At 42.6% G+C, this 24,520-nt stretch overlaps 2 protein-coding genes across 2 annotated transcripts; one reads left to right on the top strand and one right to left on the bottom strand.

Annotated features, from left to right (window-relative positions):
• Positions 1 to 860: 860 nt before the first annotated feature.
• marchf5 (membrane-associated ring finger (C3HC4) 5) lies at positions 861 to 6,606 on the bottom strand. The gene is made up of 7 exons (XM_085922608.1): positions 6,469 to 6,606; positions 6,124 to 6,218; positions 3,772 to 3,974; positions 1,760 to 1,890; positions 1,496 to 1,679; positions 1,250 to 1,416; positions 861 to 1,182 (listed from the first exon to the last, which is right to left on the bottom strand). The coding sequence occupies exons 1-7, from the start codon at positions 6,538 to 6,540 to the stop codon at positions 1,066 to 1,068; spliced, it is 969 nt and encodes a 322-aa protein (XP_085778734.1). The 5' UTR covers positions 6,541 to 6,606; the 3' UTR covers positions 861 to 1,065.
• A 303-nt stretch (positions 6,607 to 6,909) lies between these two features.
• cpeb3 (cytoplasmic polyadenylation element binding protein 3) lies at positions 6,910 to 24,505 on the top strand. Its single transcript, XM_085921834.1, has 10 exons — positions 6,910 to 7,064; positions 8,232 to 9,091; positions 11,504 to 11,588; positions 13,802 to 13,858; positions 17,280 to 17,447; positions 17,525 to 17,614; positions 19,281 to 19,399; positions 19,540 to 19,654; positions 19,729 to 19,910; positions 20,638 to 24,505. The coding sequence occupies exons 2-10, from the start codon at positions 8,243 to 8,245 to the stop codon at positions 20,863 to 20,865; spliced, it is 1,893 nt and encodes a 630-aa protein (XP_085777960.1). The 5' UTR covers positions 6,910 to 7,064; positions 8,232 to 8,242; the 3' UTR covers positions 20,866 to 24,505.
• Positions 24,506 to 24,520: the final 15 nt, after the last annotated feature.

Genomic DNA, 24,520 nt, shown 5'->3' with positions numbered 1-24,520 from the left:
TCCAGGTATTCCTCAAGAAAAACATGTTTTTTGACAGAATAGCATTCACGTTTTTGACTTACCTTTTATACATTGTAAGAAATTGTATTTTTTTTAGATGACCTGCATGCATTCTCGATGCATATGTGAATGTAAACGTTACGCGACATTAGCATTTGTACTTGTATTTGGAAAAATACATTTATTCACAGAACAGATACCAAAGGACGGACGGAAGTGAGTGAGACACAGTGAGGGTGCAGGAAAAAGCTCACCAAGTTTACACGTGCAGGTTAAATATTCCCAAATCGTGTCTTTCCACATTTCCAACAGTGTCCTCAAAATGGGAAACAGCAACTTACAGCTTTAGTGATCACAGCTCCAGCGTCGTAGGGCACATTTGGGAGAAAAATAAAAATAAAAAAATCAAGCAGTTGAACCTACCCGTGATAAAATTCAGATTTAGAGCTGACCCCCATTCACATTCTTCATTGTTGCTGTTGGGAGATTTGAGTCAGAGGGGAAAGTGCACGGGGAAATAAGTTTCATTTTTCAAGTCTTTTAAATGACAACATTCACAGCAGATAAAACTAAATCGATTTTTTTTTTTTTTTCCCGTCGTATCGTCGCACCTGTGTTCCCATGGGACCGGCATGTCTATGTTGGCCTCCGCCCAAGTAAAAAAAACAAAACAAACATCATTTTATAAGATGTGACTGTTAGACAATCAAAGTGAAGGCAATCAAGGCCTTAAAACACCAAAGGTTTGTTCACATTGTTCTCTTGGGAGCAGTCTGAGGAAGTCAAGCGTGAAGAAAGTTAGTAACATCCAAAATGTTGTGATGACTCAACAGAAGCGACCAAAAACTGGCAAAGGGGACTTTTCCAAAAAAATGTTATAAAACAACAATTTATTTATTAGGATTTAAAAAAACAAAAATAAAACTCACTGCCATATGTGTGCGCACATTGTCTATTTTCAGCAGGCAGAAGCATTAAAAACAAAATGTCGGCAGGATTCCGGCGGTCGTCGAGGTGTGAAGATCATATGTTGTCCCACAAAGCTCGCTCACCCACCCTTGGTCCTCAAGCTTCCTCCTGCTCAGGGAAATTGAGGATCTTGCGGTGCGCTTGCCGCATGTACTGCTGCTGTTTGAAGTAGACTTTGAAGGAACCCTTGATGGCCACAAAGGCGATTCCTCCCTGCGAAGACCAAGCGCAGGTTGATCGAAATGCTATTTTCTGTCGGATATTTTGCGGCTCCACCCACCAGGATGGTCCTCTGCAGGTTGGAATTGACGCTGCTGAACATCAGCTTGCCCACGATGGTGGCGATGGTGGGGAAGACCAGCGCGCCGCACAGGATGCGGGTGGCCGAGACGTGATCGGCCAACGGACTGGCCTCGGCCGGGATCCGAGGGACCGGGCAGCCGATCCCTGTGGAGGAGATATTCAAAAAAGGAAAAATCATTTTGGGTAGAGGCTAGAAGAGAGCTAGCTCCGTGCGCCCGCTAACCGGGAAAGACGCTGTTGAGGATCTGCAGTTTGTTGGAGTATTTCCTCCACAGGCGCAGGACGTAATCCTCCCAGCGGATCATCTTGCCCAGGATCAACATGACGGGGATGGTGGGCAGGCCGATGAGAAGGAAGAGAGGATCGGCCCGCTCCATGACATCCAGACCCTCCTTGTGGCCCACCACCTTATATCAACCGCATGGTAAAGACGGCGTCAGGCACATCGTGCTTGGAGAGCGGTAGGAAGCAGAAGGTTCCTTCAAACCTGCATGACGGTGACGGCGCCGTACGTGACTGCGGTCCAGTATATGGATCCCACCATGATGCCGGCTGCGGCGAAGGGACCGGCCTTGGAGATGACACGATCGGCCAGGTCCAGTACGTAGACCACGGGCCCTGATGGGGGAAAAAAAAATTAAATAAAAATCGAATTCAATCAGGAGCACAGTTGAATTTTAATAAATGCAAAAGCGACCGTCAACAAGGAAATGAATAAACGTATTGGCACCAAATGGAGGCGAACGTGACCTTTTCTTTCTTCTTTTTTTTTTTTTGAACTGCACCTGTGTTATCATTTCATTCGAGAGTGATTTCGCAACACTTGAATAGTTATTTGACAGCTTCTTGAATAAATTCCTTTCGTTTACTTCTCGTAAATTACTCGTTTAGTTCCTGAGCGCTACGCTACCGGAACGAGATCTAACCCGAGTTTGCCTTTAATGAGCCGCCCACAGGACAGGCGATTCCAAGCATTCCATTACACGCAATGAGGTTTTTTTTTTTGTTTGTTTTTTGAAAAAGAGGTGTGGTAAGTAATTCAACGGTACGTGCGTGTTTGGGCTCAGAGTGACGGCAAAGGAAGACGCATCCGAGGACTGGTTGTCCTCTGAGCCGTGTTGACGGGCTTGTTTTTTGGTTTCGGAGCAGGCGGAGCGCCGATGGGAGTGTCCGCTCATGGAGCCGTTACCATCGTTGCGCCACCTTTCTCAGACAATAAACAAAAGCTGGCTAAAGAGAAAAGCTGATATGTTGCTGTGAGGGGGGGGGGGGGGTTAGTTTGTGGAAATGAGACGAGCGAACTCGGCAGTAACCCCCGAGAGGACGGCCCGAGCTTACATTAGCTCCATTCTGCAAATTGAAAGCTGTCGTCATAGGACTTGACAATAAAGGAGTCAAATTGAAAAACCTCTCTGGCCCCATCTTCTGCTTCTAATGTGACTTTCGAGAAAGCAGCACGCATTGAAAGGAATCAAAGACAAACGAGTGAGAAATGTTTTGTCACGCACTTGCAGGCGCACCCACAATTGCCACAACCCCCGCCGGCAGCCTCCTACCGCTTTCGGGAGCTTTGCGGAAACCAGGGCCCAAAAAAAAACACCCCTCCGATGAGAAGGTCAACAACTTGGCATGAGACTGGCAAACAGTTAGGCTACATTGAAATCTCGCTGGTTATTTCGACACCGCAAACTTCCAAACAAACCAAAGTGACATGTCGGAAAATGGCAACATTTCCGGACTATAAGATGCTACTTTTAGCCCTAGCTTTGAACCTTGCAAATTTATTTTGGTCATACAGATGAGAACATTTCATTCACGACACCTGCATATTTCAAAATATCTAGACTTTTTTTTCTTTTCGATCACAAAAACATCAAATGGCGGTTGAACGAGATCGAGTGAAGTGCAGTGATGTCTGGAGTAATATCGTCATGACGTCCAAGCTCGGGTATATTTGACGTCAACATTTTGGATGAACTTCTTACAAGTTCAACAGCTCTTATAAAACTGTTACATATAACTGACACAGTTCATCAATCTTGCGCAACTTCAAGAACACCTTTTGAACGACCTTGGCGGTGTTCATGGCGGCAGAGTGGTAATCATAAGCTCCTCACAGACCGCAGCAGCAATTAATCGAGAAACACTTTCATCTTAAAAATAGAGAGCCAAGTGGTAAATATCACCGCGCCAGGTTATTACCTGGGGCATCGGAAAGGTGCTCAACTGTTTGTTTAATGAATGAGTGAGTGACAACACAGCCTCGGTCTCTCAAAATAAAACTTTCGGGCTTCCCGCAAAAACCGTTGGTTTGGGGCCAGGCGCCATCTCACGTCGCGGCGTCTTTCAAGATACAATTCGAGTGGCCTCGTGGCAAATTGGCAATTAGTGGCACGCGAGCGCGCCCGCTAGATGTCTTTTTATCTTGTGCGGGCGAAACATTCTGCCGACATACCGAAGGAATCTACTCTACTCCCGCGGCTCCTTTCAGCAACTTACCCAGTTTGGGAAAAACAATCAGGTACTCGGCGTTACACTGCGGACAGGCCACGCGTGCTGTGCTATTGCCGCGCTGCTTCTCGTCCACCCAACGCTGGAGGCAGGCCTGGTGGACCCACTTGGTGGAACCCCGGCAACGGCACGGACGCACCCACTCGGCCGTGCGGTCGTCTTCGTCCGTTGCGAAGCATACCCAGCAACTCCTGAAACGTAGACATGAGCACGGGTCTGAGAATAACAAACGAAATCATCTGTGAAATGTTCATGGCGCATTTAGACATTTCCAGTCAGTGTATTTCCGATGGTGATTCATAGAGACCTCTACGTGAACTAAGGGGGATGCCCACTGATGTCACTTGTTTGAGAAGAAAAGTGAAGCTCGAGCTGTCACTTAGCAGCTGAAAAAGTTCTCAAGACAAAACACAGCGCTCCCATTCAAGGTAATCCAGCCTCACAGCGGGACAGGATTTAATAAACCACAGCCAAAATGCAATCCTACGTGCGAAACTTGAAACTGTAACTCACCCTTTTGCCTCCAACGGAACTCGAGGAAGAGTCAAAAGTGCTAAATAGTGTCAGTCTCCCTGCATTACATCGAAACTTTATTGACGTTAAAAAGAGCTGACAATTCTCTTATTCAGCACTTGTCGGCCCTCACCCACGCTGGCAGAGGCTCTTGATTCATGTTTGACAATGCTGAGCCATTGAAAGCTGAAGTACCAGTGTTAACCACAGGGTGGCAGACTCACTCACCAGCATCTTCAAGCCCAAGGATGTCATTGTGAAGAAGAGGGGGGCATGGCCTCTTTCAAAACATGGACAATATTAAAATCTTTACATTTTTTTTTCTTCTGAAATCATACCCAAAAAAATGGAACTGTTTTGAATGGGAATTATTATTGCAAAAGATGAGCAATGACTGTTTTCTATAAGCGTATGAAAATTTAAATACATGAAGGTACTCTTCTGTACATTGGTCAAATAATACATAGTCTTTTTGTCCCCATTAAAAATATATACTTTTTTTTACCATCACATGGCAAAAATGCTGCAACAATCAGAAAAGTGGAGTCATGTTGCCCTTCATCTGGCTGAGCTAGTTCAGGAGAAATGAAACTAAAGACAAGCAAGAGGAAGAGGGGTGACGAAGCAGAAAGACATTGTGGCGAGAATGTCACACGCTGTTAATGTCAGCTGCGTCTCTCTGGTGTCTGCATGGGGTCAGCTAAGGTACCCCACCGAGCAGACATATGAAGGAGACAAGAGTTTCTTTGTCATATGTCCTAAACAGCCTAAAATAGTTCCTTCAATATTGCCGCTAGCCTCTTAGCAGCTTCCCTGACCATTTTTCTTCTTGTCTTTTCATCCATTTTGAAAGGATGTCACTGTGGTGCCATATATACTTGCGTTCACAACACAAAACTTATTGGCAGAAATGACCTGACTGCCCGAGACAGCCCCAGATAAGAGCTGGTGGCCTTATATTTGCGAGTGATAGTGGCAGGGAACACAATGTGCAACTTCTTGCCATCACCTTTTCAAACATGACCAGGGTCATTGAGTGTACATGTACGCCTGCTACTGGTAAAAAAAAATCCTTTGTGTGTGTGTTTGTTTTTGTCATGATTCACAAACAAATGACGTTAACATCATTCCTATTCATTCACGCTTACGAGTTAATCATGGGCATATATAGGATTATACTGCATTACGCCTTTGACACGATGGCAATTTAGTTTCTTATAAAATAGGAGCTATTTTGGTGGCCATTTTTTCAACGCAAAAGTAAAACCCCAGCTCAACATGTTGTCGGTAGATTAAAGGTGCGGTCAGTGACCACTCACACCACTCATTCAATGTAGCAAAGAGTGACAATGAGCACACTGCAGGGCGTGCACACTGCAAGAGGGTGTGTGGCAACATTTTAGGATTTAACACACCAAAAGCAGAATAGTCGCACGTCAACTCAAATTGCAGGGACAGCTGAAAAAAATGGCCGTGTGTTTAGTCTGGTACGGGATGGCTTTTCACTTTGTGACATCACAATGTGAGGATCAGATCGGGCAGTGGTCCTCGGGAGGGATGCACAATGCTCCAAATGAATGGAGGGTTGTTGAAGAATGAGAATTTTCATTTTAAAAATCGGTTTAGCATGATATACTGTAGCTCTTTTAAGATCCGTAGGGTCGTGGCTCCCAAACGCAATCTCGGATTGCCCTAAAATTCAAAATGTTCAAACCCATAATAATAATAATAATGACTTGACAGCTGTCTAGAGTCAACTGTTGTGATTTTCTGCAACATATCATGCATGGTACGTAACGTCCATTAGCATGCTAGCCGTCCACTCACCTGTCCAGATTCTGCTGCAGAACCACCGCATCTACGTCCGCCATAATCGAGAGGAAATATGTGTCGTCTAGACGCCGTGTTTGAACAACCGATGACTTGATTTAAAGATAGACATAAAAACAAAAAAGGCCGTTAAATCACGGACATCAAGAACTGGCGCTAGCTAAACAAGCTAGTGGCTACGAAGGCCTTGGTGTTGACGCGTGTCGCCAACTACTAAGCTATTATTGTGCAAAAATCTAATCATTCGTGGTCATTGCGCGCTATCGATCTCTTTGCTGCACTCCGCATATTACCACAGTTATCAAACATTTTGGCTAAGGCCTAGTAGACTGTCACTTTTACCACATCGTTGTGACCGCTTGACTCCGAAACGATGACAGGAGGTTGTGATGCGGCGCAGGGCAGCACGGCCATGCGTGATTACGTCATCAAAACAAGGTCGTGTTCTTGGGAAATGTAGTTTAACTACACTTCTGTCAAACTACTCTTACTGTAGTCGAGCCATTTAGGAATAAGGTTGATTTTGTTTGTCAGCTGCTTTGTCGCATTTTTATCATTATAAATCATAATCACAAAATACCCATATATAAGATATCATATAATGACACAATATTTAGTTGTTTTTTTTAAGTTCTGTTGTTTTCCATATGTTTTGAAAACACACGAGAAATGTATTTCAATGTGTCTTTATCTCCATATTGCACATTCAACATTGTCGCTCACTCAATATGTGGAAGCAAATGATCGTTGATGTTTCCATAAAACTCCAACTCCCATGATCCTCTGCGGCATCATCCATGCGCCGCAGTCAATCAGCTGTTGAGGCAACTGCTGACTACCTCGGAACAAGGCTTGCTTCGTTTGTCATTTCTAAACCTTGACGACTGAAAAACTGAAATATATTCACTCACCGAGTCCCCAAAGGGTGAACAATCAAGGTAACTTGGCGATAGACTGACAAACGGCTGTGGTGCATGCTGCTTGTGTCGTTTTGTGTGACACACATATGGATCAAAGAGGGCATTTCAAGGCAAGGCATGTCAAGTCCATGAAATGTATCGCACGTCTGTGTTGCTAAAGTCATGTGGCAATGCGTCTAAAGAGGGTGAGGAGAGCTGGACTGTTGTGTTCTGGTGACCTTGGAAGCGCACCTCTTGGGTGGAAATCGCGGATTAACTGCTGTGCAATGCAGGTTGTTGCGATTCTTTTCAAATCTAGACCTGTCACACATCTCAAATCCAAACCTATCTGCTCGTTTTCAATATACGTTCGTGTCTCTGCGGTTGGATGCAAGAAGCTTGGCAAATTTGTCATGACTACAAACACTGCGTGACTTAACATTTACTGCTGCCACAGTTGAATATGTTTTCATGCGTTTGGATTTCTTTTTGAGACAATAAATGAATGCAAGGCTGATAATTGCTGGCCGTGCTATTTGCGTTTCACGAATAGAAATGGTTTCACCGCTCTACAAAATAAGGATTGTACACAACATTTTATCTTTATCACTGCGGACTTCCACCAGTGCGCTATAGCTGAATAAAAATAAAAAATAAAGCATTTTTTTTTAACACCGTGTCCACATATTCAGAGCACATAACCGGATATGCGCATTCATAAAGAATTCCAGGCGCGTCACGGTGCAGCATGGATAAAAAAAAAAGAAAAAAAAAAAGTGTCAGTTCATTGATCGCCTAATAACAGAGCCTATAGGATCCTTTCTCCTTACGGGAGGACAGCTGTATTTACTGACGTATGCAAATGAGTACAGGGGCGGTCCTATATGCCCCCACACACAATTCCGTTTCACATTGCAGTTTAGAGTTTCCTGCGTGGAAGGGGAACCGCAACGTGGCGAAATCGGAGAACTATCTCCACGTATATGCTCTGTGCAATTCGTGGCAACTATGAATACTTATGCTATGGTTGGAAAGTGTGTTTGTTTGCTTTCCATGAAATGAGTGATCACCAAATGAGCTTTGACACTTGCACGGTCCAGCTAGAGTCAGATCCACCCTGGAGTTGCTATACTCGGACAGAGCCGACAGTTGCTGTGTGCTTGGCTGAAATATAACAATTACACGTTAAATCCGTCTGTTTTGCAGCTCTTCAAAACATGCAGGATGATTTACTGATGGACAAAAACGCAGCCCAGGTTCACCATCAGCAAGATCCGACACAAATAGACCCTCCTCCTTCCTCCGCTACCCCCCCGACCTCCTCATTGGAGCCCTCGTCCTCATCGTCGGGGTCTGAGAGTCCGTCGATCGGGAACAGCGGCGCGACGGACAAAGTGTCGATGGAGTCCCCAATCCTGCCGGGGCTGAACTTCCACCAGCAGCCACAGGAGACCGATCTTATTTCCTCCCCGCCCTCCTCCTTCGGGAGCACTTGGTCCACCGGGAACACCAACGTCCTGGACGAAAGCTTTTTCCAGGGAATACCCTCCGTGAACGGGACCATGCTTTTCCAGAATTTCCCCCACCACGTCAACGCGGTCTTCGGGGGTAATTTCTCCCCGCAGATGGGACTTGCCCCTCAGTCTCAACAGCATCAACAACCAGCTCAGCAGCAGCAGCAGCAGCCTCAGCAGAGAAGATCTCCCCTCAGCCCCAACCAAGGCCCCTTCCTCCAGAGAAACGCTTATCAGACCATCATGAACGCAGCTAAAGGCTCTTCTTCTTCTTCAGTATCGTCACCGGCATGGAATAACCACCAAAACGCGGGGTGGAGCACCGGCTCCAACCACCCTTGGAGTGGTTTACAGGCAGGCAGGGACCCACGCAGAGCCGGGGGCGTCGGTGTCGGAGTCCCCTCTCCCGTGAGCCCTATTTCACCCATGAAAAAAAATTACGGCAGCAATGTGATTGCACCGCCAAAATTTCCAAGATCTGGTCCCCTCGCTCCCAAGGCCTGGAATGAGGAAGGTGCCTTCAGGACTGACAGCAATATACTACCTTTCCAGGTAAACACACTCCCTTGCATATAAAAAAAAAAGATTGACAAAGGAAATGGGTTATTTTGTCTCAGATTTATTTTTGTCGGTTCAAAATTTGAATCCTGCCTCAAAATCAAAGAAACGGAGCGATTTTGGAACTACTGCGATACGCGTCTTGACTACTGCGATAGTAATGCCATATTTACTATCTCATGAAAGGTATAGATGGGTGTAGATACTGTCCACACTTTCCACAGGCTTCATCTATGTTTACTTGTATGAACAGCCTCAAGACTGTTTCAGAAGGGCACCTTTCTCTGCTCGCCATATCCAATTGCAAGTCGACTCCACGACCGTTGCCAATACTGACTTGCTTTTCACACATGGCCGACCCCCCCCCGCCTCCTCCCCCTGACTTTATGCTGACTGCAAAATAAATCTCTTAAATCTAAACATGGATACATTTTTGGAAGAATACCTTGGCGTCGTCACGATGACATATCGCGTGCGGATGAAACATTCACTGCCTTAGAAGAAAAGATGCTTTCACTGTCATTCAATCTTTCTCACGCCCAACAACACAATCCTAAAAAAGGACTCGTTTAGTAAGACTATGACATGTTTTATATAACCGATGAATGACTAGCGTCGGTCTTAAGTAAAATGAATTGAAAATGAGTCACAAACACTGGAGGGGAAAATGCACGGTCATCCGCCCTATTTGCCCTTGGTTTTCTCCGTAACATCTTCCTCGTTACATAATCAACATGTCACGGTTAGTCCCGAGCTACGCTGACGCTAGATGCCATTTGTTTTTGCCCGCCTTTATTTCTCACTATTTGTACCTTTCATTTCCTGCTCAACTGGCGTCTTTCTAAAATCCTGTCCGATATCAAGATAGGATTTATCTTGACGCATGGTTTTGTGGCTATTGAGTATATTACCTTTGTTTCTGAGACAAGTCCAAATCTTAAGATATGTGGACCTCATTATCAGTTGCACTGACCTACTCACACTAACGCAATAACCAACATAGTATTTTTCCTCGAAAACCTTTGGATGCCTCACTGATGTCATCTCAGCCACAACTCGCACTCAAGTGCTTCACAATTCCAACCATAATTGGAGGGGAGTTATCACCACCATGCAAGGTCAGGGTGCCTGCCACATGTCATTTGCTTTGTTTACTGAAGTGAAACTCGGGCAAATTGCTGAGCCAAGCAGCAGCAGGCGCAATGTCACGTTGGGGGAGCCCATGGTGTGCCCGTTGAGGTCGAAGATCTCACCAAGGGCCGTGTTTTCCAGACTTTTTCCAAGTGTCCCCACTTCTGATTTCCCCCGCTACAGATGTCTGACCACTGCACGTTTAGTTTTGAATGAACGCGGACACCCTAAAGATAAAGGGAAATCATGGAACACGGAGTTTTCCATCAAATGTGTAAGGGAAACATGCGAAAAGGATATAGCACACTTTAAATTTGAAAAGCCGTTTCAGGTAGACATATTTTGAAGGATAGCTATTGAAATGAAATATCATTTATTTATTTTATTTCAACGTCATGTTATTGAGAGAAGACCCAGCCCACACGCCATCCTGACCTCTCGTTCCATGAAATGTAAAATCGTTGTATCTATTTAGGTCGCTGGACCAGATTGACCTGGCCCCCTCCTGGGTGATCAGTATGGATGCGCACGGAAACTAAAAGCTCAGCATTTGACGTATTTAGCGTTTGTACCAAGTGGGCAGATTTTTATCTGCTGTCGGCTCCACACTGCGGGGTGAATGAGGCTTTTGAATGCTCAGCCTAAAGCGCAACAATAGTGTTGGTGCGCAAACAATGCTGCTTGGTTTTGGGCTGCCGAGCCTGGAGCGAGACACTCTCGGTCCTCACCTTCGGCACGCATGTCACTCCAATGCATTCGTTCACTGACGTTTGATCAGCTGGTAGTGATTGCTTTGACCTTGAGCCATTCGCCATAGTATTGATTGTTATTCTGGTTTGCAAGGAGGGAGGGGGTCAATGTGCCTCACATGATACCCCAAAAAAAGAAATCTGCATTTTTTTTTTTTTTTTGATCACAAGGACAGAATACACAGCACATGATTAGTCATCTGTGCTAACTAAGGACCAGAATAAATCCCTGTGTGACCCATGACCACTAGACCAACTTTCCACTGAGGCAGCATCAGAGCCTTCTCTGTTATGTAGAACAAGTCAATTGGTTTCCATTGGTTTCACTCCGATCAGAACACGTTGCTATTTTAGCAAAAGATGCAAGGAACATATAAGGTGTAAATAAATAAGATATATTATTGCTTGTACTTTGATCTGTTCTATGTTCATTTTGTCTTTTGCAATGTGCTGCCACCGATTATGACCCCTGTTCTCTCTCTCTTTCTTTTTTTGTTGTTGTGGTTGTTGTTTTCTTATGTTGTAGGACCGGAATCGGCCCTTTGACGCATTTAACTTGCACTCTTTGGAGAATTCCTTAATGGATATGATAAGGACTGACCATGACAAAGGTAAAACTCACTCACCCACTCGCCATTAGGCCCACTGATGAATATTGATGTTTTGTGAAGAAATCATTTGGCAGGGATTATATTTTATACGTCCCTGCTTTTACTCTATGTAAAAAAAAAATACCCCAAAATATATATTTTTTAAATGAATAAAAATAACATCTATTTTTTGATTGCTCTTGAGATGCCAAATATTTCTCATTGATTCAATCGTACGCTATTTTTGGCCTTTACCTGTAAAGTATTGATTCCAGGCTTTGTTCCTGTTATTGATTGGACATTGCCAGCAAGTATAAGTCATCAGAAGCAGAACAAATAATACTGCTGCTGTTTGACTTTCTACACTGTTGACAAAAGCATGGGTCTGTAGATATGAGCTAACACACGAGGACTTTATCGGGAGCAAAACAGGCCTCGCAAAAGAGTCGTAGCCACCAGAAGCCCGTTTACAAAGTGTCAAAGCGGGAATGTTGCACTACTCTTACGCCTCGTTGCTTCATTTGGGTCAAGTGTGAGCGGACTGTGCCAGATTAATTTTGCCACGTGGCCACTCTGTACATAAGGTAATCCGCAATTGTCCACACATGAGGGAAAAGGGTTTGGAAGAGGGCTGGTGCTAAATTAAGTTGAGGTGAAAGGTCAATATTAGCTTTGCCTGACATGCCGGACTTGACCTCATAAACTTTTAGCACGTTACTCTGAGATGATGGCCCTGTACTTTAAACACCATTTAATGACTACATCTAAGATAAGATGATGGCTGTGTTAAAGGTGAGATTGCAACTAATGTCCAATAAATCCTGGCAGGGTGATTGTTTTGCGTTAGTCCGGGCTAATCCCTCCAAGGCAACAAAACAAGTTTACTTGTTTTGATAATGAATCAAGACTTTGTTTGTCCAAATCGGATGGAAAGCGTCATATTCAATTAAAAAAAATACAAATAAAAAATTCTCCCAGACTAACAGCAGTTTTGAAAGACATGCCGTAATTTTATTTGGGTTACTTTTGACCCAATGGTTATTTGGAGTTTTGTTTTCCATGGAAAGAAACTTTCTGTTCTCTGTTGTGTAGCTGTAATAATTTTCACGATGTTGTTGGTGCAAGTGTGCACGGGGGGAGTAGGTCATGCTGACAAATGTGGAAGGAAAATAACTCGGTCTTTCCAACCATGTCAGGTGCTTCTCACTGGGTATTGTTTTTCTTTTCTTTTCTTTTTTTTCACAGTACAGTACTCCATTGGGACCAAAGTAAATTGGTCCAGGTCAACACAATGCGCAATGTGTATTTTTCCATTTTGATCATAAGCAGATCCTTTACATCACTTTGGTAGAAGTTCCTTGGTGAGCCAAGCAAAGAAAGCGTGGTCTCGTATCCTAAATAGTAACACTTTACTGCCGTCCCGGTTCGCACTTGTTTAATTCTGTCTGTGAGGAAGCCTAACCAGAGCCGTAGTTCTAACTCAGGGGCCCCTCTGGGGTTCAACTTCTTGTGGGGGGGGGGGGGAGCAGATGGCGGTCGGCCAGAGCTATTTTAACGTGTTAGGAAAGCAATGCTCTCCAAATCACTCATGGAAGATGGGCAAGCACATTCAAGGCCTTAATTGTCCAACATGCCTGAATCCTAGCCCAACTTTAGTGTTTTTGTTTGCACGCCACCAACCTGTAACACGCAGCTGGTCCGGCTCTCAAGAGGGTTAAATCCACAACGGCATCTTATCAGCCCTCTTTACCATTGAGCTGCATATTAAAAATAGGAGTCATATTTATGTTGAGTTAAAATGGTGTATTTCAATATCTAGTAGTAGGCAACCTTTGAAAGGGAAGGATAGAGACTCGAAATGAGGTTCATGCCACGATATTTTCTCCAGATAACATATGGCATTTAATGTTTCTCGTGGGTTCAGAGTGTATGCTTGGATTGACTAAGATAACCAAACCACACCACTCCCCATTAAAGTGTTGACAGATAGATTGAGAGACAAAAGCTCTGCTGATTTCCCAGCATTTGAAATGACCTGCGTGTGCATATCAAAGACGTGACAACAAATAAATGAGTATTTTCTTATGTTCGCAAAATTTCTATTCATTTCATCCAATCTTAATGTGTAGTGTTTTATAAGTTGCTTTTCTTCTACGGTCCATTGTAACGATTCAAACAAATGGCCTTCAAGCTGCTTTCGATTTATTTGGTTCATTCCTATTTTTCTTTCCTAGGACGTATAGGCATTAACTTCCATCATCCTGGAGCCGAACACATAATGCCACTGAACAGTAAGTAAAATGGCTTTTTTTTGTTTCTCTTTTCTCAAAGGTTTTTTTTAAGCCTTAGCTAATGTGTGAAGTATTTGATGCCGTGTTTGTACAGCACAAATAGTGCATTTCTTCAGACAGGTGTGGGTTTATTGACTTAGTTGCAATGAAGACCTGGGAAAGCATCTATTTGCAGTAGGGAAGGTGTAATTAGTGCAAATGCTTGTGTATGGGTGGAGCAAAAACACTGATGAACATTGTTTGCTCAACAGAATTCTTGTTACAGTGGGAATGGAACGTGCACTTGGTTCACATTAGGAGAACTTTCCTGTTTTATGGAAATAATACCATGCCGTTACCATTGTTTCCTGATTAGGTTTCTGCGTGGCCAACGTTGCTTTGCTTTAAAACTACCTATGTCCGTTTTATTATTACATATGTGTTATGAATACAAATCTAATATGGATAAGTCAAAAATAAATAAATAAAATCCAAAATGCAGGTTTTCCCTTTCAAAATAATTCCCCTGGAGTCTCTTTCCGATCTTTTTCTCCCATACCTTCATGAATTCCTGGAAAGATTCTTTCGGGATCCTCCACAGCTACAACTCTCGCCTCCTCTTCCTCTCGCAGTGAACTAACCACAGGACTTCTCTGTAGACTTGCCGGTCGGTTGTTGACAATTTGTTGCGGTTTGAAATCTATCTGGCGTGACACCAGTCTTGGAACTTCTCTGACACATCTCATGTGGGGTAGACCATGCCACTAAACATTTGGTGCACCTGCTTAGCCTTTATTTGGGGCTGGGTTTCCTGACACCATAAACCAAGGATGAACCTTCTTTCACAGTTGACCTGTGAATGGCATGACTATAAATAGCCCCACATGTAAGACTAGAATCTGTTGGTGCAGCATGCTGATGACCAAGAAATCAGGATTCATATTTTTGATCCATTACATTTTTCCACACTCATAAGAGCATTCATTAATTTTCAAGTGCTACAATACACTACGATTCTTTTTCATGATCGCAGCGTGCGCGTCCTGCATTGATGTTAACCTCTTGTTTCATGGGAGTACGCGGAAGCAAGCACAGATCTGTCAGATCTTCCAAAGATGTCACAACAAAATTCATTTGCTTTGAGGAGTGTGGAATAAAGTAGCAGTGGCAGACTTAATAAAGGTGTCTGTAGCCGACTTGTCACCTGTGGAAATCAGGACATAAAAAAACTCCTCACGTTCAAAGAAATTTCATTTTCCCCCCGTGGCCCAAAGTCCTGAAATGTAGCTTCAAGCCATTATTTATCTCCATCCCCCTTCACAGGTTTGCTCCCAGTGCTGTAGTTTCTGTCTGTTTCCCTGGTTGCTAGGCGACTTTGTTACTCGGGGAGAAAGGGCAATACTACAGACAGTTGGAGAGTCAGAGTTTTTTTTTTTTTAAATGAAAACGTTGTGAAGGAAACGAGCCTCAGAGACAACATATTCTCTGAGAATAATCCTCGTGCTTGTCCATGTTTATAATGTAAAAAAAAAACTCTTTCCTCTCCTGCTGTTAGCATTTTTGGAGTAGAGACAAAATAAACAGAATTGTATTCATCCCATGAGGGGAATTCTAAAAGCAGGGCATTAAAGTGAGATTCATTTTGTAACAACCCTGCAAGGAGCAATTGGACAGGCCAGATGTTCTGCCCAGGTCTGCTCCACATGATAAAAGTAAAAGTTGGACTATTGACTCAAGTGAAGGCTTGAGGCCGCCACCTGTCCACGCAATACCCCGTGGGAACTTTCCACTCATCCACAGGCTTCCATTCCTACCCAGGGAGTAAATTATAATACTTCACTGAGGTCATGATAATGACTAACCTGCGCCACCTTAAGCCGTGTATATATTCGGCTCGTAGATAAACACAAAAGATTAGCATCAACGTCAACCATTGCTGGTTCATTAAACTTCCAAAACAATGTCCGCTATATCCATGACCAAACCAGATGAAATGTCTGTTGTTGGTAAAGTCAGTGGAGCAATTTGCAACGTGAAGTTCAAAAATTCCTCCTCCTTTAGTTGAACAAGCTTAGGTGTGGCCGTCCGTCCGTGTTTTTCCTGTTACCTTAGCGATGTTTCTGGACTGGTGTTGTTTCCACAAAAATGTCTCGTATCTCTCCCCTACCTGTGTTAATGCCCGACCCCCCCCCCTCCCCAACTGTGTCTCCTCTGTTTTTCTTTCCTTCACTTTCCTGACAAGCAGCCCGAAGCTTTGGCCGCAGAAGAGGTAATACGTAGATCTTACTCAAGGTTCCTGCTTCTTGAAAAATGCCTCATCTGTGTTGTCATTGATGAAATCATCCAAATAAATCCATTTTCATGAAATCAAAATGGGCTAAGGAAAAGAAAATCATGAATGTTGACGCAGCTTAGTAATTGGCAACAAGCCTTTGAAATACTTTGTGATTTTAGTTGAAAGCCTATGCTGAGTTGGACATGATTCATTTGATTGGCAAATGAGTGATTCGAATATTGTTGAGTTTTTCAATATGCTTTTGAAGAGCAGAAATGTCAAGGTCTTTTATGAGCCAATAACTTCTGCACGGTTACTTTGTTCAGCAAATAAACACAAACATAGTCATTCAATCTAAATGTGTTGTTTTTCCCCAATGCATAGTGACGGACTTTATGTCACCAACTCCTCAGTAAGCAAATGTTAATTTTTGGCTGTGTCCAATGAATCATTTTACTACCTAGCGTGCAATTGTCATATTAGAAAATGAGTCATAATAATAAAAGAGTGTCATCCGGCTAGGACTCATTTACTAACTATGTTTTGACCCGGCCTCGGTTTGGTTGGTGACGAGTCCATGTTGTACCCTGCCGCTTGCCAAAAGATTTTTTTCTAGAAGCAATTCCATTTTCATCCGGCTCTTGATGCCAGCCAGCCTTGACACCCAAAAATCAGAATCAATTTTATGATCAGTTATTTTCAAAACACAAAAGTTTTCATCGTCAGATTCTTTTCACAATAAGGAGCTCGTAGTTGAGGAGATTAGATGCGTGGTGAGGATTTCAAACAGAAATCTTCTCCACTAATAAGGAACCAGCAGGTTTACATGACCCGTTTTGGTATTGTTGAGCCAAGTAGGCAATTAAACTGGTGGAAAGCAGCCAATAGATTCCCTTAAGCTAGTGGATTCCCTTAAGCTTTGTTTTTTATTTTCCTTTTTGCTCATAATGGCCATCCATACATTACCTCAAGCTGTTTCCACTTGGGAAAGGTGGAAAACTAGTCCTGCCCCTTCAATTTAGAAGCAGCGCATTGTTATTGTGGATTGGGGTCTACTTTTAAATATTAAATACGTGCAGAAGTTGTGGACCATGTGGAATATGTATTTGTACTGTCCCTGCGTCCTCCTTTTGTCAATCTCTGATCTACCCTCTCCTACCTCTGCAGGTCGTTCCTACCTATTTCCCTTTGAAGATGCTTTCCTTGACGATGGCCACGGTGAGCTCTCTTTGACCCCGGGCCTGAACTCTCCAACCCGTTGTCAGAACGGAGAGAGGATGGAGCGCTACTCCCGCAAGGTTTTTGTCGGAGGCCTGCCCCCAGATATAGACGAAGGTAAACTTTGTTTTTCTTATTACCATCAGAGAATCTTAATATAACTTTCATATAATGAGCACAAATGATGTGACCAGATGAGATCACCAATAGTTTCCGTCGCTACGGACACCTGGTGGTGGACTGGCCCCACAAAGCCGAGAGCAAATCCTACTTCCCGCCGAAAGGTAACGTTAGTTTGTCCAAACAAACGCTTGGTTTTCCCATCGCGCATCAAAAGACTACACTAATAAATATCACCTTGGGTGATTCTCACCATCATAGAACGTTCATGTTACCCAGAAATCATAGTTCATACCGAGAGAGCGTCACATTTGTTCATCTGCGTAGTAATCATACACCATGAGATTTCACACTGATGTTTACCTCAGGCGGGACAATGTTTTCCTCAACAACTTCATGAGCAAGCCATGAGTTTCTGTCATTTTAGAGAAGCTGGAAATAACTGGCATTCCACATACACGTGGTAATAGACTACATCTGGAGGACCTGCTTTCTCAATGTTATTGTTTTCCTGAATTGGGAGGATTCCTTGGGCGTAGTCTTGACTCGACTAACGCCACACCCAGCAGCCAAAATATGACAACCTTTTCGGGGAATGACCTCATTGTAAAAGGGGTGCGGTCAAGTGTCTTAAAAAAAAAGGCATTTTCATTTTTAATATTGTGCCAAAAAAGCACCCAAAAATATATCAAATTAAAAAATAGATATATTTTTATCTTTATAGATTTTTTTGGGTGCAAAATAACATAAACCGTGATCTGCTTTTTGAACGTTTAAATGTGAAACATTCAAATCACTTAATTAGCACTTGTCAGTTTCACTCATTGCTCATCGGTGTTTTCACAAGTCTTTGTCTTATTTAATCAGTTTGTTGTGTTGCTCTCGTCAACTGTTATCCACTTGTCGCAGCAACCTGTTATCAGCCAGTATTTTTAGCCGAGCACCAGTGGAGGCCAATTGCAATTTGAATGTGCCTGTTGATTGCGTGGGCAATCAACATTTATCCGCGTCATGAAATTGATTGATTCCGTGAATGCTTCTGATGCGCTCTGAATAATTTCTCGGGATGAACAAATGTCCGGCCAGCCAGCCAGCCAGCCTTTTGGTTCTCAGATGTCTGTGATGTCATGGCAACCGCAATGAAGTGCGGTCACTATGGTGATGGCAGGTACATCCGCCCTATATCACCCAGCACCGTCATCACGCTTGATGCCGCAAATGTTAAGGAGCTATTTTGGGCTGAGCGATCGAGGTGGCAAAATTGCCCGAGCGCTGCAAAGTGCAAGATGACATCATCCTTCTCGAAAGCCGTAGTCGTATCAAAATGCTTTTATAAAAATGACCTTTTCAACATATGACAGGAATTGATTGTCTTTTTTTTTTTTTTTTACTTACTATACAGCAAAAGGGAAAAACTGGAGTCTTGGAATCGACTGCTCACATTAGAAAAAGAAAATGGTTGCAAACCACCATGACTCATTCCAGACCAATCATTTTGACTTGACCATTTCTTTTATGTTTAAAAAAAAAAAAGCTTATACGCCATCATGTAGCACTGTTGAAGTGCTTAAGGTTATCCACTTGCTTTCCGTCCATGAATATGTATTCCATTGTTCATTGTGTAAAACACTTAAGTAACTTGGGCTGAACATTTTAAGTCCATTTAATTTTCATTTTGTAGCATTTCCATTTTTTTCCCACTTAGTATTTTATTTGCAGTACATGTTTTTTTACTAAGAGTTGATCAGGCTTAAAGGCTTTCCTGTTACGTTAAGGTGATGCACACCATCACATCATTTTTTTTTTCCAAATCTATTTCCTCTTTTCCAGGTTATGCCTTCCTGCTGTTCCAAGAAGAGACCTCTGTTCAGGCATTGATTGATGCCTGTATTGAGGAGGACGGCAAACTCTACCTGTGTGTGTCCAGTCCCACTATCAAAGACAAACCGGTGAGCAGATAGTAGTAAAAAAAATCCCTGCAAGATTTTGATTTTATATTTTAACTATGTGAAGCACTTTGAGAATCCTCTCTGTGCTGTATGAAAAAAAATATGTTTACCATTGTATCCCCCCTCACAAACACGCACAGGTCCAGATCCGTCCATGGAACCTGAGTGACAGTGACTTTGTCATGGATGGCTCCCAACCTTTGGACCCCCGCAAGACCATCTTTGTAGGGGGAGTGCCCCGTCCTCTACGTGCAGGTAGCTGACATAACCAATATGACTTTCCTCTTCTAATCCACACAATGATGAACCCTCTCTTTCTGTCACTCCAGTGGAGCTTGCTATGATCATGGATCGGCTGTACGGAGGCGTTTGCTACGCCGGCATCGACACCGACCCGGAGCTCAAATATCCAAAAGGGGCCGGCCGCGTGGCCTTCTCCAATCAGCAGAGCTACATCGCCGCCATCAGCGCTCGCTTCGTTCAGCTGCAGCACAATGACATTGACAAAAGGGTACGTTCACCTCCCTCCCTCCGTCCCTCCGTCCCTCCGTCCGTCCGTCCTCTCGAAGGACCACCGCTGAGGTTTTTGAACTTTGTCTCACCCTTCTCTTTGCCATTGTTATTCTGGTGCACATTTCAGCTTGCTAAAATGAAAAGGCTGGCTTGGGCCGTCTCAACACGTGTTTCCAGTTGGAGACACACACCATTGATTTAATTATAGTTCTCCATACATGCAGAGCCTCACGTGCCGCATATTTGAGCCAGGCCAGCCAATAGCAGACTCATACATTGTGCCCAAACTAGACTGGTTGTCAGCCAGAATACTCTTTAGGGCGTGGCCCCACCTATTTTGTGCGGGCAACAGTAGCCGACCGAGACACACCTCTGAAGGATGTGACTAACCCTTCAATCCACCTTAATTCTTCGGCAAACTATATTATTTTGAGTAATTCTATGCTTCACATTTTTGGGAAAGGCCTTTTTCTCTCTCGCCTGACTTTGCGCCAGTACACAAAAACGACTTACTAAGTATTGGGAGCAATAACAGAAAGTGGGAAATGGGGAGTCATTTAAATGGTTTTGAAAGAGGCTGACACACGAGCTTTAAATTAAACGAGGAGGATTTTGTGGCCACACTCCCACACACGTTTCCTGATCAGTGGTCAAACTGCAAAAAAATCCAAAAGAACAAATGGGAGTTGTGCTGCATCGACGATGTCTCCTGCTCTTCCTCACAGGTGGAGGTGAAGCCGTACGTGCTTGACGATCAGATGTGTGATGAATGTCAGGGGGCGCGCTGCGGGGGCAAGTTCGCCCCCTTCTTCTGCGCCAACGTCACATGTTTGCAGTACTACTGCGAGTACTGCTGGGCCAGCATTCACTCGCGAGCCGGCCGAGAGTTCCACAAGCCGCTCGTGAAGGAAGGAGGCGACCGTCCTCGACACGTCTCCTTCCGCTGGAGCTGAGTAGTGTGTCTGCCTGACCATCCCCAGATACCTAAAAAAAAAAAAAAAAAGAAAACAAATAGTCCTTCTATCCGTGAGCAGAGCATGACAAAATAACACAAAGCACCCCATCTTCACACCCTCAGGCCCAACTCTTTGATCAAGCATTGTGAAACGTGAAAGCTTTGAATTTGCACTTTGGCATACCACCTCAACACACACACACGTGCACACACACAGACACACAGGATGTAACTTCAGACTACTTTCAGCTCACTCTCTTCTTTGATGAGGTGACGAGGTCCTGCTGACCCCCCCCCCCCTCATCCCCCACCCCACCCTCCATAGCCACATGGTGGTGGGACCATATGAATATTTAAAAAAAAAAACAAAGCCTATCTTTAGTTTTGTACTTATCTTTAATTTAATGTCAAAAGAGCATGCACTTATTTTCAAACACACACAGCCATACATTACACACGTACCATACATGTACATGTACTATGAATATACACAGTAGGCCCTAAGAGAAAAAGTGTCACCAAAGTGTACAACAAGTCTACTCAAACTGAGCAAAATAAGAAACATTGCAAAATACGGGGCCCTGTAATGCCTTGAAAAGATGAAAATGACATTATAATCAATCAATCAATCCATAATGGTAAATATGAATACCTCATACACACAAGCAGATTAGTTCACTGTTATTTTTCTAAATGTATCGCTGCAATGGCTTTGCTGCTAAATGTTCTGGTATGATCACATACCAGAAGTACAAAGTGCAAAGAGAACACATCCACGGTGCATTCTTGACAAAAAAGATAGCTGCCATTGAAGCGCATGTTTCTTTCAGGTAGCTGCATGCTTTTTAATACTGCCCATCTTTGCACAGCACACGACATATTCATCAAGAGGCAGTGAAAATTCAAAAGCATCGCTTAGCTAGATGCAACCTTCGTATCCAATTCAGTGTAAAATACGATGACAAACCAACTCTGATAGGTGATTTTTTGCAGTGATTGTTGTTCTAATTGTGCAATTTTTATACCGTTATTTAGTTAGGTCAGAGTATGCCTAGAACTGTGATTCGCTTTAGCTGTTGTTCATGTCCAACGTAGTGAGTGAACTTTGGATAAAAAGGACAGCAACGATGTCGTAAGTCAACCAAAGAGTTTCTGACTCGATGACAGTCAGCCTAGCAGTCGTTTGTCCTCCCTCCCACAAGGGAGCGCTGCTTTGTGCGGTGGATGCAGTGATAAGGAAAAACAGAAATGAAGCTACCGGATGGCACGTGTTCTCTACACATTGGTAGAAATAATACAGATGTGCAAATTAAGGGTACGACACTATTTACCCCCCCCCCCCTTCCCCCATTTATTTTGTCCTGCAAAGCTTGAAGTAACCAACCTGCTAACAGTCTATTTGTGTTTTGTATGAAAAGTTGATGGAGTGCAGTGATGGCAAATGACCTGTTGTTTTTTTTGTTTGAAGCAGTTTTGTGGACAATCCATAGCCTGTAAGGTTCTTGCAAGGTCACGCGTGTTCACTTTTGATTTTTCGTTGGGGGTCATTGATTGCGCCATGCCCCGAAGCTCATCATCTCTTTTAGTCGCAATCTGTTTGTTTTTGTTTTGTGCTGTCCACAAAAAAAGCAGAAGATATCTTTTTTTACTGATGATAAGAATCTAGAGGCTAACCATCAGTGGTGTATCCCTACGAAAGTGAATTTTGTGACAATTTTTGTGACATTTTCTTCCCACCCACCCAGGAAGGTTTTTTGAGTTTGTTTCTCCTCTGCAGGATAAGTTTTTGTTATGCACTACTCTTTGTATTGTTTTCAAGTGTCCACACTTGTTTTTGTTAAACAACAAAAAAAAAGATGAGAAAAGTTTTCTTTCTGACTGACAAGATCTTTTGCAATACCTCACTTTTGAAATGTAATAGGAGACAAACTGATATTTTCTAAGTTCATTCAGATGAAAAATTATATATATATATTAATTTAATTCTTAAAGAGAAATTATTTAACAGATGGTTGCTTTTTTTATTTGCTCATTTGCTTTTATTTAAAAAATATATATTTTTTGGGAGAAGGTTGAAGGAGTTAAAACTACAACCAATATAATATTGAGTCTGTGTGAGAGAGTACAGCCTAGTTTTGTGGTCACATCTGAGATATTAAGAAAAAAAAAACAATTTGTCCCCACTTTTTGTATCTTTATAATCACTTATTTAGTACTCTGTTGTCCACAGTTGCAAAAGAGGTTTTCTGTTTGTTATTTTTAAGATGTTTATTTTTAAAGTTTTTCTAAAATACATGTTCCAATTGTTTTTGTATTTTTTTTTTTTTTTTCCAAATAAAAAAATCCCTGATATATTAGCCTGGCCTCATTGAAAATGTGATGGGAGGTTGTAAGAAAAGGAGACAACTCGACTGAAAGCCTCCAAGGTGCATCAAGACTGGTGGCCTTTTGCTCATGCAACACTTGAATTTGTCCCAATTTTTTTTTTTTCACCTTTCCAAAGCTAAGAACCTCTTTGTTGTTACGTGCAATACTGTTTGTACTATTTGTAAAAAAAAAAAAGATGAAAAAATGTGGCATAAATCTTTACTGCAAAATTATTTTAATTGTGATTCACAAGAATAATTTTCTACTGTGTATTTACCTACTACCTGCTAGTACCTTTCAGTAGTATGTAGCCTTTGTACTGAGAACATTTTTGCTATTTTCAGTTTTCATTTCACATAAATTTTTTGGGAAGAAAAAAAAAAAAAAAGACTAACATATTTCCATGTCTTTATTTTATACTTTTGCCTTCACTGGTTTATTTTTCAACCCATAAGATTTCTTGGGTGAGACTTTCATATCTGGTCAATGTCATTCTTATGATATTAATTTGTATTTTTACTTAATAAATTAATTTTGCGATGGTAATTATTTCAAATTCATTTGAATTATTTTCACTCTTTTTTTTTATTATTGAAGCTGGATTTAACAATAATGTGTCTGGATGCTAAAATGCTTCGCTCTGTGTGTTAATGTGAAAATTATTTGGATAGAAGTGGGCCTACAAATTGGCAAAGAAAATTTAAAAAAAGCTGAATTTACCATCCACACTACTCGTACATCCTGTAGCAGCATGGCACACTTAACACAAGCCCTCAAGCTGACTTGGTGTAGTAAAGTGCACATCGCTTCCCAATCACCAATTAGATCACGTCTCCTTTGTCTAGTGTGACTGTATTTAAGTGTGTGCGTAAATATAGCGCTTAAGTGCATATGATACAGGATTTGATCTCAATTGGGCTGTGGGGTGTCATGAAAAATCATAAGGGGTGCTGTAGGTGATGATTCCAACTTCATTTGGCCCAAAATGATCAATGTGTACATGTATGTCATCGACAAGCAAAAGCTATTCTAAAACTGTGTTATCTATCTACGTGCAGCCATTAAGAATTATGACAGATTTGTGTTCTCTTAAACAAGGCCAGATTTCTCACGAAATAAACGAGTCCACTGAGATGAGATCATTTCAAGCTATATTTCATACTTTGTTATAGTTTTGTTTGGTTTGTGATTTTTCTATGTAAAATGGGTGCCTTGACTCAATAAAGGTTGGGAGACACTGATTGCGTTCTCTCATTCATACTGAAATCAAATGATTGGTAGGAAAA

The sequence above is a fragment of the Syngnathus leptorhynchus genome, chromosome 10, assembly GCF_054491065.1.
Source record: "Syngnathus leptorhynchus isolate UIUO chromosome 10, UIUO_Slep, whole genome shotgun sequence".
Classification (NCBI taxonomy): Eukaryota; Metazoa; Chordata; class Actinopteri; order Syngnathiformes; family Syngnathidae; genus Syngnathus; species Syngnathus leptorhynchus.
This window is presented reverse-complemented; position numbering and strand designations above follow the sequence as displayed.